The sequence below is a fragment of the Passer domesticus genome, chromosome 1 (assembly GCF_036417665.1).
Source record: "Passer domesticus isolate bPasDom1 chromosome 1, bPasDom1.hap1, whole genome shotgun sequence".
NCBI lineage: Eukaryota > Metazoa > Chordata > Aves > Passeriformes > Passeridae > Passer > Passer domesticus.
The window spans coordinates 26,179,401-26,193,941 of NC_087474.1; the positions used below are offsets into that span (position 1 = coordinate 26,179,401).

The 14,541-nt window shown below is 35.3% G+C and overlaps 1 protein-coding gene across 4 annotated transcripts in view; it reads left to right on the plus strand.

Annotated features, from left to right (window-relative positions):
• Window positions 1-14,541, plus strand: part of PHF14 (PHD finger protein 14) — a 159,422-nt gene that overhangs the window by 83,454 nt on the left and 61,427 nt on the right. Inside the window, exon 17 of one of the 4 annotated variants that reach the window (XM_064411219.1) lies at window positions 10,644-11,946. The exons of the other annotated variants lie outside the window; for them this stretch is intronic. Within the exon in view, the coding sequence (XP_064267289.1) occupies window positions 10,644-10,656 (13 nt within the window). The 3' untranslated portion in view covers window positions 10,657-11,946. Of the gene's footprint in view, window positions 1-10,643; window positions 11,947-14,541 lie in introns of those variants that run through there. 4 annotated transcript variants of the gene reach the window in all.

Here is a 14,541-nt window from a genome sequence, read left to right on the forward strand (position 1 = left end):
GCCTTTGCTGCTCCTTGGACCAGGCTGATCTTTATCTAGATGAATTGCCATCCTCAGATTCTGCACTGTATTCTCAGAGGGTTTAATGTTCATGGAGTTTTCTGGCTTTGTTTTGTTTTTCTCTTGAGTCCCTACTCTGTTCCATTTCACATCAACAGACATGATGAATTTTTTTACTCATCTACCAGAGTTTAGCATTTGCACTATATACTTGTTTCTTCAGTAAAGCTAAACCAAAATCTTGCAGATGTGCTGTATGAAACAGAGCCTTGGGTTACAGACAGACAAACTTTATAGCTGTGGTTGTCTAGTACAGCCCAGTATGGAGATCATGGTGGGACTAGGACTAGAGAAGGACCTGAATTTGGATGGTAAATGTAAAAAAAACCAGAATTTAAATAGTGTGGAGAGGCAGCAAAATCTAGACTTTTCAAGCATCACGACTTGAGCAAAGTTGGACTGATCAGAGAAATACACTGAAACAAGAAAACCATGTGGGTAATAGTCAGAGGAGGAAGGATACTGAAACTGTTTAAAGAATTGGGGGGGGGGGGGCGAGGTGGTTGTGAATAGGAATCCTGTGTGAAAATGAGAAGTTTGCTATGGACAAGGCAAGTCAGTGACACTGAAATGGGGAATGGGGACCTGGAAAATGACATCTTAGAAAATTTTCACTACTTCATTGTTAAAGGTAGCAGAAGATATTTATTATGATTGCAAAATTATAATCAAAACATTTACAAAAGTAGCAAAGAAGTATTTATGAAAAAAGTAAAAAGTATGAATGGTGAGCATTGATGAAAAAAACAATGCTAAAGCATAATTAGCGTTACTTAGGTAGTTACAGTTCCAATGTATTTATTTTGAGTACTTTAAAACTCTTTATTCTAAATGCAGAAAAATGTTGTATACAACTTAATTTATCTGCAACCCTTCATTAAGAAGGGGTTTTTTTCTGAAGTTCCAAAATTTGTTAATTTCCTTGATGTTACATGCTGTTGTTCATCTATCTTGACCTATTAATTAAAAATAAAATGTCTTAGTAGTTTGGAATATTTTCATTTTTTCTGTTTTCCTCTGTGAGTAGGAAAGAAGAGATTTCAGAAATTAGTAAGCATGCTACATAGGACATCATGTTATTTGATTTCACTGAACTTTTTTAGTTCCTTTGGAAGTGATTTATTTAATAATTAGCACTGAGTTTCACAAACAGAAGGTCTTATTGGTACACCGTTCCCAAACTTCTGGCATGGTGTTAAATGCTATTAATTAATGGATTTTTATATGTAATGCAATTTATCCTTGTTGTTGCTTTAATATATGTGTATTACGTCTGAATTTTATTTGCATGCATTCAGCCACAGTGTAGACAAACTCTGTTATAACAAATGTTGGTCTAAGTATATTGTCAAAATAGTCCTTTTCAGGAGTGCTGTAGAGTGCTTTTAGTATATAGCTTGATTATGGTATAATACAAATGCATCCATTATTTATACCTATTGGTTAACTTCTGGCTTCTTTTGAAAAAAAAATACTAAATTTTGCATGCTTAAGGACTAGTTTGAAAGAAAATTATAATTCCTTTTTTTTGTGCATTTCAGAAATAGTCTATTTCCACTTAGAGACCTGTTGTCTTTGTAGGAAGTTTTAATACTGAAGACTGAAAATTAACTATGAAATTATAATGGAATATATTAAATGTTTGCTTTGTAAGTTAAGCTTTTCTACATCTGTCAATCAACTTGAGAAACTTTATGGCCATTAAAAAAAAGTCAAGTGTTACAGTGCTTATTTTAAAATACAGGTATTTGTATGAACTTTTCAAGTGAATACATTGCATTTTCCCTACTTTTGTTTTCTTACTCTTTGTTTGTAAACACATCTGTGGAATTTTTCTTTAGGCCACCTTATGTATAAAGCTTTTATTGTGGAGTTGTAAATATAAATGAATAATACTAGTTTTCTTTGGGGTGTTTGGCTTTTTGTTTGGTTGGTTTTTTTGCTTTGTTTTTGTTTTGGTTGGTTGTTCGGGTTTTTTGGGTGGTTATCAAAATGCTTTAAATATGCTTAGATATACTTTAAAAAAGTATGTGTATAACCTCTTCTGGCTTTTATTTGGTGAAGTGTTTATAGTGTCTAGGTTTCAGTAGAATATGAAATCACCTGTCAGTCTTAAGAAAAAGGCCTTTAATATGACTAATACCATTGAATTTTAAGATGGCATCAAGGACACACTGTTTTACTATTTGTGCACTACAAGACGGATTATAAATCAGTTTCCGACGCCTCTTATAGTGCACTATTGTCTTACATACAGTCAGATATTGTGTGTAAAAGGGCTGGGAAGGACATTTTTTGTCCCTTATAACTGACAGAAATCTGCTGCTTACCCACCCACTGGACATCACAGGATCTTATTCAGCATCATGGCTTCCCATCCTGACCACAGGAACTGGCAATGCTTTCTAGTACTGGAAATGAAAGCTTTTAGAATATCAAGAACAAGCTATCATAGCTTCTTATTTATTTGTTCCCACCAAGCTGAGGCAGTGAGCTCAGGTACCCCTGAGCTCACCGCAGAATTCCTTGTACTGCAAAGGCATCTGCCTGAGCTGCAGGTTGTGGCTGTGAGCCCTGGTGGTGAGAGCCCTCCCTCTCTCAACTAAGGAGAGTTCAGTAGCACTGTGCACCCCAAAATCAAAGAATCACAGAATATGTTGAGTTGGAAGGGACTCTGAAGGATGGTCAATCCCAGTGATCTAATTCCAGCCCTTCACAGGAGCATCCCCAAGAATCACACCAGGGCCCTGAGAGTATTCACTTTTTGAAGTCTGCCAGGTTTGGTGCTGTGACCACTTCCCTGGGGAGCTGTGCCAGTGCCCAGCCAGCCTCTGGGTGAAGAATGTTTTTGTAATATGTAACTTAAACCTCCCCTCACACAACTCCAGGCCATTCCCTTGGGTCCAGTCACTGGTCACCACAGAGAAGAGATCAGTGCCTTCCTTCCCCTCCTCTTTCTTCACAAGGAAGTTGTAACTGCAGTGAGGTCTCTCCAGAGCCTCCTCTTCTCCAGGCTGAAGTGACCAAGTCACCTCAGCCCCTCCTCATACTGCTTCCTCTTTCATGCGTTTCACCATCTTCATTGACTTCCTTTGGACACTCTGTAATAGCTTAATGTCTTACGAATTGTGGCACCCAAAACTGCCCCCAGCACTGAAGGTGAGTGCAGAGCAGATCGGGACAATTCCCTCCTTGCCTGGCTGGCAGCGCTGTGCCTGTTACACCAGTTCTCTCCCTCCTGGCTCACTGGGGTACTTGGTTACTGGACACTATCTAGAGCTCAAGCTATTGCCTTCTGTGGTTTGACTCCAGCTGGCTTTCAACCTATTCAGCCTGCATTGTTTTTAACTTGATAAGAAAAATGCTGTACCAAACTGATAGAAAAGCCTTATACTGGACGCCTTTTGGTGTGATGCAACCACTGCTCTTCCCTCTTTCACAAAGCATGTCATTCATCCTTTCAAATATGAGCAACCCCTCTCTCCTTATTAAACTGAGTGCTCTCAGTTACTTTCATGTATTTGACAATGGATCCCTTGATGTTTCCCAGTACAGGACAAGGCTGACCAACCCATGATTTCCTAGGTACTGCTTACTGTCATTTTTTATTGTGCACGTCTCACCTCTTTAAGATGGTTTCGTCTTTGCATTTTTCAGTTTTCAGAGTCCTGCCTTGGCTGTAATGGTGTTTCTTAGATCTTACACTGGAGTCTGACAGAGATAACAAACATCAATTTCAGAGGCATAGAATAATTCCTGTGGACTGGAATACATACAAATGGACTAGACCCTTACTTGCTGCTTTCCTGCTGTTGGCTGTCCTTCTCTATCCCATGTCACACTAGTAGGTGTAGAGGTCTGAGGCCAAGTTTTCACCATGCTTGCTGATGTATTGAGCTCAAAGGCATCACATACATATCCCTTCTGCTTTATTTCTCTGAGCTCTGCGTGAATTTTCTTTTAAAAATGCCCTTTTCACTGGGTAGCCTTCCCTTTCATAACAGCTTCCTGCAAGAGTCACCCTAGCAGGGCCGTGGACAAGCCAACACTTCCTCTTCCAAAACCATGATGCTGCTTTTTGTGGTCTTCCTTATGGAGAAGTGGTAAATTCTTCTGTAATATTAATCCATAGCAGTGGTAAGAGATTTGTTGAGAGTACACCTCACTTTGTTTTCTAGTCTCAATGTTCCAATAAGCCATAAAGTGTCACTAGTGCCATTAATATTTTCAATCTAATTTATAAATAAAACTGGATTATAATTGATTTCTTAAGCATAGGAGCAAGTGCATCACCAGTTTTGACCTAGACTGTGATATACAGCAGCTTGATGAAAAGGTTCCCTGTGATCCTGTAGAGGCTTTTGAATGTCTCACAGTAAAACTGGTATACAGTTTTAAGGGAGTGGGAGTTTTGAGAAGAAAAAACCCTTATAAATATGTTGAAGAATAATTTAATTTAAAAAGAGGAAAAAAATGCCTATCTCCTAGCTCTGAATCTGTGCTTTATATTTGTGCTTGGTAGAGCAGCAGAGCAAGAAACCACAATTCCTACTTTGGCTTGCTTTGTAGCATTCGTGATAGTCATGCTTAGATTTTAACATATTGAAGTCACACAGAAGGTTCTAAATGCTTCACAGATATCAATAAATTATCAACAACTGATGACTAACTTAAAGGCATAGGCCTGTATTTTCACTGAAAACAGTATGAAAACTGCACAGTCCAGTGACTTTGGTATTGACTGTCCAGTGTTGAAACTGAAACAGTGAAATGAAGTGAAATTTAGATTTTTCTGACAGGATTCATCCATACCCACTGATAAAGAGGCAGCCCAATAAATTACTTAATCTACTTTTCTGTAAAAATAAACAAAAGAATTATAATAGTATTATATAATAATAACAATGAAGACTTTCATTTATATACTGAAATGGGAAAAAATATTCTTTACACCATTTCTTTTATTTTAAAGGACTCTATTCAGGTTTTTTATTTCAAATGAATATTATAATCTAATTTATTTATAAGGCTCTGTTAGTTAAAATGTTTCTCAAAGTATGGTCTATAAATAATAAAGTTCTGCATTTGAAGGAAGTTTAGATTTTTATTTCCAATAAAGTATTTGATCTGTATGATTAATGGTATGCTGGTATGTTCATGCAGTACTTAAGAAAGGGTACACGGTTCTCACATTAACAGAAACAGTTACAGTGAGGACAGTACTTATAATACAAAGCTGTGCAACATATAAAATCTACATATTTTTATTGACTTTATGCTTTTGAGTGTACTGATAGATGAAGTCATAATTATTTACCATTTTTGGAAGACATAATTTTACAGAGAAGATACTCTGTATTAATTACTGTCAACAGGACTGAAGTCCTGGGATCAGGCAAGCAAAGTGACTTGTACTGAGGGTCGGTCATGTTTTCTCTGAAAGTGTTTCTGCAGGCATGTCTGGTGTGCATTCAGAATGGCCTGAAGATCCTGCTGCTATAGATACCTGAAATCTCTTAAACTCTGGAGGTATATAGATTAGACATAAAAAGTGAAACTGGGCAGAACTGTCATCTCCTGTGATACAAGAAGTTGGGAAGGCAGTGAAGGACTGAAAGTAGCTGATCTTTAACTCCGTTTTCATTGCTCATTAAATTATCAGAAGAAAGCTCACATTTATGTCTAATCTAGCAAGTCATATGTTTTGTTAGTCAAGCATGTTTTGTGTTCACAGACAGCATAAGACTAAAGCTGGGTGAATAAAGGGCAACTTAGCTGAGCTGTCAGCTACGTATTGCTGGCAACATCTAGTGCCACATCCTGATTCAGTTTCATTAGCATATAACGATGATTACATTATTTATCAATACTCTTCTCAAAGCTTTGTGACTCCCTATATATGGATTTCCTCCCCCTAGGTTTTATGTAGTTTAAAATTAACTTAAATTGTGAGGTTCCTAATGGTACACTTCCTTTCTGTTAAAACTGTGGAAAACTGTACTTGATTTTCTGTATAACGTAGCCATTTATTAATTATTATGCTTATTGCATACCAAGCAGGTTTTTTTTCCTTTGAATGTAAGTACTTGACTGAAAATAAGTACAGTCTAATACAGTGTAGATTACATGGTATTGTGCAGTTGGGATTGAGAATTAATTTGTACTGCCATATGCCCTTGTGTTATAAAAAAAAAACTAACTCAATTTTCAGTTCATAATAATAATGATGATAAACATAATGCCCTATGATCTGTTTTTCTACTTACATAATATATATGCTGGCAGTCACAAGACTCAGTTGAATTCATGGGTTGGCATTTCAGTTGAATGTTTGTTTTTTTTTTGCAGTGAGTACAGAGATTAAACTCAAAAATGGGCTCCTCATGCTCATTCAAAATAATAGCAGGAGGAAGGAAGAGTTTCACTTTAAGTGGAAAGGGATAGTCACTCCTTGCAGTTTAAGCACTGAATCAGATAGAGACAGCTGCAGAGGCAAGATATGCATTGCAAAAACAGATCAATTGGAATCAGTCCCATCCAAACGAAATTACATCACTCAATAACCTTCCTTTCAAGCCATTGAAGTCTTCTGGCCCAAATTTCTCTTGTCAAGTCACTGAGTTTTGCCAGTGATTAAAGTATCTTGAAATTGCTTTGATAACATCAGGGACCTTGTTGTGACAAGGTCTGTAAATGCAGTCATTTGAAAGAGAAAACTGGATTTCATGTAGGGTATTGAGCGTATTGACTGTGTATTTTTCATGGGTTCTCAGAAGCTTGTATTCACAAAGACAGTACAGAATGAAGGAAAATGACATATCCTATACAAAAGATTAAATAAAATATTGGTATCATATATGTGAAATGGTTTCAGTTTTCCTCTGAAGTAGTTTGAAAATCTGTCCTTGTTTTGAAGTGGGCATAGAAGTACTTGGAGAACAGAATTCTGTCAATTAAGACAATTAACATGCATATGCAGTGACCAATGCTAAATGTTGTTATTTATGTTACCATGTGACTAAGTTACTAAGACAAAGCAGAGCTCTTATGTTCCATTGGTATCAGATGCTGTGGTATTTTGTCCTGCAGATAACTTTTTTATGGGATAATCAGTGTTTATATTAGCAGATATAAATCTGTAACTGTTCAGGAAACATTTATTAATATCAATAACTTGATCAATATGGAGAAAATTTAAGTAATTAGCAATGTCTAGAATCATTGCTCGTCATTGTTTTCAGGATCTAGTTTGGGGTTTTTTCCCCTTTAAAGAGCTCAGTCATCCACTTAATAGAGCTGCTGGGTGCAGATTAATTTCTGAGATGAGGTAGCCTGAATTTTAAAAATGCATATTACTTATCTTCACCTCATGAAAGTTATTCACAAATACACCAAATTCCTCTTTACTCTTAGCAGACTTAACCTGATGGGAGAGTCCTAATTTTTCAGAGTTGCTAAGGTGTACTGAATCAGCTTCTTGCCTTCAGACCTTTGAATATCAACTAATTTTACACTGTGGCTGAAAATGTATTTTTACTTGTGCCCAGTTAGCCACCAGAAACATTGCCCTTACAACAGCTATTTAATCTGATGAAGGCAAGTATTAAAATGGCTAAAAAAGAACCAGGATTAAAACTGCTGACATAAACATTATGTATGTCTGTGATTTGCAATTTTCTGTGTCTGTTGCACAAACGAAGAGTAAAAGTATTGAAATAACTTGTGGGGTTTCTTGTCCTATAGTCTTTTGAAAAGGAGATCTACATATGGATCTTAGACACCTGCCCTTTACATAATATTTACTTAAGTGAGAAAACAGATGAACAGATGACAACCATGTGTGGTTAGGGAGGAGAGAGGTTGGTGTGTTTCTTCCTCTTCGTACCAAAATTTGAAGGAAAATGCTTTTATAATCATTTTTTGTCCTGAATTGAAGGAGAACTGGGAGAGAACAACTCTTTTAAAGGACCAAATATGCAATTGAGAACCTCCCTGCTCAAAGCATCTATTGTGGCATTATCTGTGATGCTCTTTTCTTTCTTAATATTTGTTGCATCTACTGGTAAGAGAGGAAAGCTGTTCAGTTTTGCTTGCCATCCTTATTTCAGATTTTTGTGCTCACTAAATATTTTTCCTAGGTGAGGCTGTAAATACAAGTTCAGCTATTGCAGACAACTCTGGGCACTTCAGTCAGTAGAAATTTGAATGTATGTACAGGAATGGGAGCAGTTCTTTGGTTGAGGAAGGGCTGGCAGATGGTGTATAGGGACAGAAGAAGCAGAGAAGGAGAGACTAGAGCAGGAGAAATGTCATCAGTGTGAGTGGTCTCAGGGCAGTAGCCAGCTATCAGATGAGTTTGCTGTCATATTACAATAATACAATTAAGTACAATAATTACAAGATATTGTATTTTTACATTCATATTCCTTTGTCTTTTACCAATATTTCACTTGCTAGAACAAAAAAAAAATCTTTTACTTGTTTAAACAAAGCCAGTAGTGATTCCTTAATTAATAATACTTCAAACATGAGAGGGGTGAAGATAACCCTAGAACATGTACAATAAATTATGTCAAGTTAATTTTTAATAGAGTAGAAACAGAAAAATTGTCCAAGTATTTAAAAAATAATTTCCCTCTAATATCCTTTTAAATTTCTTGATATGTTGTTACCAATAAAAATGCAATGCAAAGAAATATTGCAGGAATAACTAGTGCAGGTGTAGGTTATTTACACTTCCTACTTGATGTCTGTGTTCTTACAGCCTTACCTGAAGTGCTACAAAATATTAGGATCTTTTCTCAGTAGTTGCAATTTTCCTCTGAGAACCTTGTTTGCACTTAATTACTTTGATTTGTAAACTTATTAAAACTCAACTGATTATTTTATTGCTTCAGCTGTGAAGCTGGTTTTATATATAAAAACATTTACGTGATAAAATTTTTATATAAAAATAATTTATAAATAGAAATTTGTATGTAAGTACCATTATATGTAGACATACATATTTGTATATGTGTTTGTATACACATATTCACATACTCATTTACTCATTTTGAGAAACCAAAACAAAACCCCTAGTATTTGAAATACGGATTGCTGTATTCCTGCCCAAACCTTGCTAGCCCAGATGGAACAGCCTGTCACATTCTGATGACCTGACTGAAATGGTGCAGTTGCAGCTACTGACATTGCTGTGACAGGGTAGAGGTGGCACAGAGACCTTCAGTTTGTCTTGATTTTTTCTGTTGGTACCCTTTAAGTTTCTGCATTTGAGTGTGCACCCATGTCAGCCTCACCCACTGAGGCTGTCAAAACAAAACTAGTTGCACTCAGTAAGGGAAGGGGGTTGCAATGAGATGACTGTGAAGAGAATTTCTATCTTACAGCTAAGCTTTTCTTCAGTTTTCTTAAAAAGTTCAAAATTACACTGAAGAATTGAAGTTCAGGGAACCCAATTTAAAATTTTAATCATGCCTCAAGTAAGAGATGAAGTGAGAATTAGGAGTGGATTTACATATGGTGCTTCTTGCTGTCCCTCTAATACTTAGACTCAAAATCCTTATACTCAAAACTAAAATTTGGTTGCAAGGAATTTTTGTTTGAATGTGTGGCAACAAGATGGCTCCTGTTCATCAGACTATTTATCAAAGTATGACAGCAGTTTCTTTTTTTATTTACAATTCTACTTAAATACATTTCAAATTAAAAAAAAAAAACAAACAAGCCAAAAACCACCAAATGTGGTGATAGAGACTTTTTATCGGTCTTTTGTTCAAAATGTATCTGCTCAGCTTTAAGACAACATAGATGTTTTTGTAGTTAAAATCTCACAATGCTCTAAGACACAGTAATTTGCTGTATGGCAAGTACTTTGAAGAGTTTAAATTTGGAGAATTAGCACTTTAAAATTGTATTGAATTTTCAAAAAGTGTTCTTGAAAAGTATGTATGTCATGAGTGTCAAAAGACAGGAAGTATGAGTGGAAAAAGTTGTGAAGGCTTTGAAATTATTGGCTCAAAGACATTTTTTTCAGAACTGACTAAAGCCTTTTATGTATTGAATTATTGCAATGCATTTTGAAAGAAACCCTCCCTTACCTAGTCCTTCCTAAATCCTAAGACTTGTTTTCTTTCAAATGCTATTCTATGAAAAAAGCATTTTTTTAAGATTGTAACATAGTACCCATGTTTGTGCTTATAGTCAGTCTCATAGCTGCATTTCTGTGGGTTGCAAAGCTGAGTAAAATGCTAGCTTCACAATCAAGCCTACTTGTATTAAATTGTTGCTTTCATGATTTTAAAAAAAAGAGAATTATCTTCTCTGTCTTGTGGTGGACTGCCTTTGTTCTTTGAGCTGTATTGGGGAAAAAGTTATAAGAATTACAAGGATGCTATACTAAACTCAGTTTAATGTTTTGACACTTAGAGACTCTTGAAAATTTGATGTGGGTGTCTAAGTATTTGGATCTGAGCATACACATTGCTTAAATTTAGTATGATGTTAAAATGTTTCATAAGACAGAGGAGAGCTGCTATGATCTTTCAATGTTAATATTTTTTTCTTATCACTTTACTGTGTAGATACCCTTCATGAGACACAACTCTGCCACAACTCATCCTCGGAGGCAATCGTGGAAACCTTTTATAATAGGATTTTTAAATGTGGATAAAGCTCTCAATAGAATACCTAAAGTAAAGGAGAACAGCTACCTTGTCTCAACTATAAGCTTATTATGACAAAACATTGAGTTTGCTTGTCAGGCTTGGATAGAATGTAATTGATTGGTTTGTTATTTGGACTGACAAGGTAGTTAATTTGCCTGCATTTTTTTGCACTATTCAGGAACATTTTGTATGTGCATCGTTGAAAAATCCTGGATAAATGTCTTGTCAGGATTGTCCTATTAAGTAATGTCTCTTTCCCCTGTGCTTCGTTGGCAAATGATGTTATACAATGCTTGGATTCATTGAAGAGTGACAGAAGCCTGTGGGACTTAAATACTGTTTGTTCCTCTATGGTGATACTGAAAGAAATAAGCAACGGTTTGCCATCTGCCTGCCACTCTACTTATATACAGTTTAATAAGAACATTTCTATATAGAACACTGTGTTGTACATAGACCTTACTGTAAAAAGGATTGTTTCCTAAAAAAAAAAAATAAATGTTCAGTGATAATGAGACCTGTAAAACACTTGAGACTTACTATTCTGAAGGAATAGATTTGCCATGGAAAATTTGATTTTATGCTTATTAGTATGAACTAATTGTTTCTGACTCCAGATACTTGAGTGAACAGAACTATACCTATACTTCTTTCTGAAAAATTTTTAAAAAATAAGAAAGTATTGAGTATGTGCAGGCACTTGTTTCATTTGGCTTACTTCTCTGGCAGTGTTCAGGACAAGCTTATCTCCTCCCAATGCAAACATGAAATTGTTTTGTAAGTTGGGGAAGGAATGAAGAATTGATCACACAGCGTGACTGCTGAGATCTTCGTCTCCGTCCATATATATCCTGGTAGATGCACACATAGTATTTTGATCTTCAAATGGTACAGATCCAGTTCTTAAATCTACAGTATCAGAGTGTTGACATCTTCATCGTTTTCATCTTGAACTTGCTTGGAAAAATTCTGCTCAAATGCAATCACACTTGTAACTTTATGACCTATAATCATTGAATTTCTTGAGATATGGTGGGTTTTGTCATCTATCAAGGCACGTTTCCATTTGAAAGTATTTTTTAAACTTAAAGAAGAAATTAAATGCTGTAATAAGTAATAGGAGAATATCCAAAGTTATGTGTACTTATCTACGAGTCATATCTTACCAGGGCATTTCATGTTTGAATATTATATTAAATAAAAGTACCCTGATGTCTAACACGTCGTTTCGTTTTAAAAAGGGGGTGGGAGAATCTCAGAGTTAAGATTTTTGTTGGAACTATAATTCTGTTTTGGCAAATACACACAAAGACACCTTAAAAATAAAGAGATTTGCACTAGGAAGTTGATGTTAATGCAGGAATCTGATCTTTAAGGATCAATTAATCCTTTCTAGGAAGAAAAGACCCAGATTTATTGACCACTTGTGTAGTATTCTGAAAGTAAAAGGTTGTGTCCAAGTGCTGTGTAAGCAAGGAGGAAAAGAAATGTTTGCCCATACATTATGCTGAGTTTATGAAAAAAAAAAAAAAAAGAAAAAGTAATGTTTACTGTGATTTATGATCATATATTAAACAAAAAGAGTCTAGGTATTGTTGATAGGAGATAATGATAAATGTGGCTTATCTTGGCTTTAGTAGGACTTTCAAAATACTTCTGTGTATGATATTCCTTTAAATAAGTTAGAGATTCTGTTAATTAGAATTCAATAAAATATGTATCTGATTAGGAAAGTAAACTAGGTACCATGGACTCACTGTCAAATGATACTCGGCTCACTGGGTTCCAGTCAAGCTCTCCTGGATTCAGCATTACAGTATTTTTGTTAATTTTTGCTTTAGCATATTAGGTACTGAAATAAAGTGTTTGATTACATTTGCAAGTGATGACAGTAAGATGTGAGGAGGTACAGTGTTAGCATTTAAAAGAAAACTTAAGAAAAAATATTCAGAAATCATGCAGTGCAGAAAGGAAAAGGCAAATCACTGTTGATTGGGTGATTATGATACCAGGAGTGACTTGAGGAAAAAAAAAATAGTGGGAGACTGGATCACAGATTGCAGAACATTGATCAAACTGATCAAACCTGATACATACAGAGAGGGGTGTTGCATTTAACACATTGAGGTACTCCTGAATATTCAGAAGACCAGTATCTCACGCTTTGAAAAGTGTCAGCTAGCATATCCTGTCCTGTCCACTTCAGTAAAAAATGAGAAGGTCCAGAGCAAACTGAACTGGATGATAAGAAAACCACAGGAGACATGAATAAAAATAGCTTAAAATAGTAATATTTCTTTAATTCAGTGATGGTGGGAAATCTTCTAAAAAAGCCTAAATTAATATGAAAATTATAAGGAAGAAAGTTGCTACAAAGAAGGAAAAAAAATGTTCGTCAAAGTCGATCAGACTAAAAATAAGCTACGTTGTATCAAGATGCCAATAGAAAGTTTTTTTCTAATAATAAGAATACTTGTGCTAAAGATGCTTGTTAGGGAACTTCTGTAATCTGCTATTGGAGGATTTTAAGGACAGACTAATGCATGTTAAATAGTGTTTCAAGTATTTTTTATATTTTCCTGGGCATGCTTGAAAACCTAAGTTGAATTCCTGCTGTATTTTTTATGTTTTTCCCCAGTACAGCTTCCTTGTACAATTTTGTTCTGTCTCTCTCTCTCTCTCTGTCTCCTCTCCATATCATTAGGTTGAAACCCCGATACTAACACTTGATGTTTCACCTTTTGAAAGATATTTGATGGCAATATTCAAAACTGTAATGGACTTTTCTAGTAGTTCATAAACAGTACACCATTCAGTACAGTTAATAGTCTGAACACCTGAGAGTGGCACTATAGATGCCATCATGTATTACTAGAATGTACTTCAGAAAAAAAAAATGCAGCATTTAGTAATAGCTTCTTAAATTTTACACTTTTCAGTTTATCAAAGGATTTTTTTAGTTTCTGTAATTGGTGTAGCATTAATTTAATGCATGTCTTTGAGTCATTGTCTTCACAGAAATTCTTAGTTTAGACATTAAAATGCTGTAAATAGAAGTTCTATACAATAGCTGTGTATTAACAGAAACGAACACATCATTATCACTTGTCTGTGTGGGCCATTAATGAACTTTGCAAACTCATTTCACAAAGCCATGTGTTGTGTGATTTTGCAGTACTGAGAGAGAGAGAAAAGTTAATTTCTTGCTGAAAGAAAGCTGTTCACATACAGGTATAGTAAATAAAGTTTCTTTTCAGCATTCTTAGAATTCATTTTGTCCATGGACACTTGTTTCATAAACCAAATGATTTGTAGATTGTTCAGAAAAATATCTTGGTTACATAAGAATGACATACAATGACACCCCGTTTCAGATTCTTCCTTACCCATGAATAATCAGTGTTAAGTTTTTGGATATAAGGGGGTGTTTGATTTAATGTCAAAATAATAATTTTAATCAGTTAAATCAATTAGGTGGCAATTTTGGGTTTAGCATAATAATTTAGCTACACAGATGTCTGCCAGATTAATGTTTGCTTTCTTTTGCTGTTTTGTGGTATAATTGATAGATGCTATTTGTTTTTATTAATGCCCTTGAGATTGGACAGAAATTTAAGCAGGAGATCAGACCATATCCCATATCCAAAAGCACTTAGATGCATTATCATGAAGCATTCCTAGTTGAAGATGAGTAAGATCATCATGCTCTGTCAGGCTGTGTCCTTCTTGCCCTACATGGTCTTCATCAGCACTAGGTAGATATAAAAAACAAAATGCAATAATCATCCCTTATCTGGTGTAATCTCTCACCTTT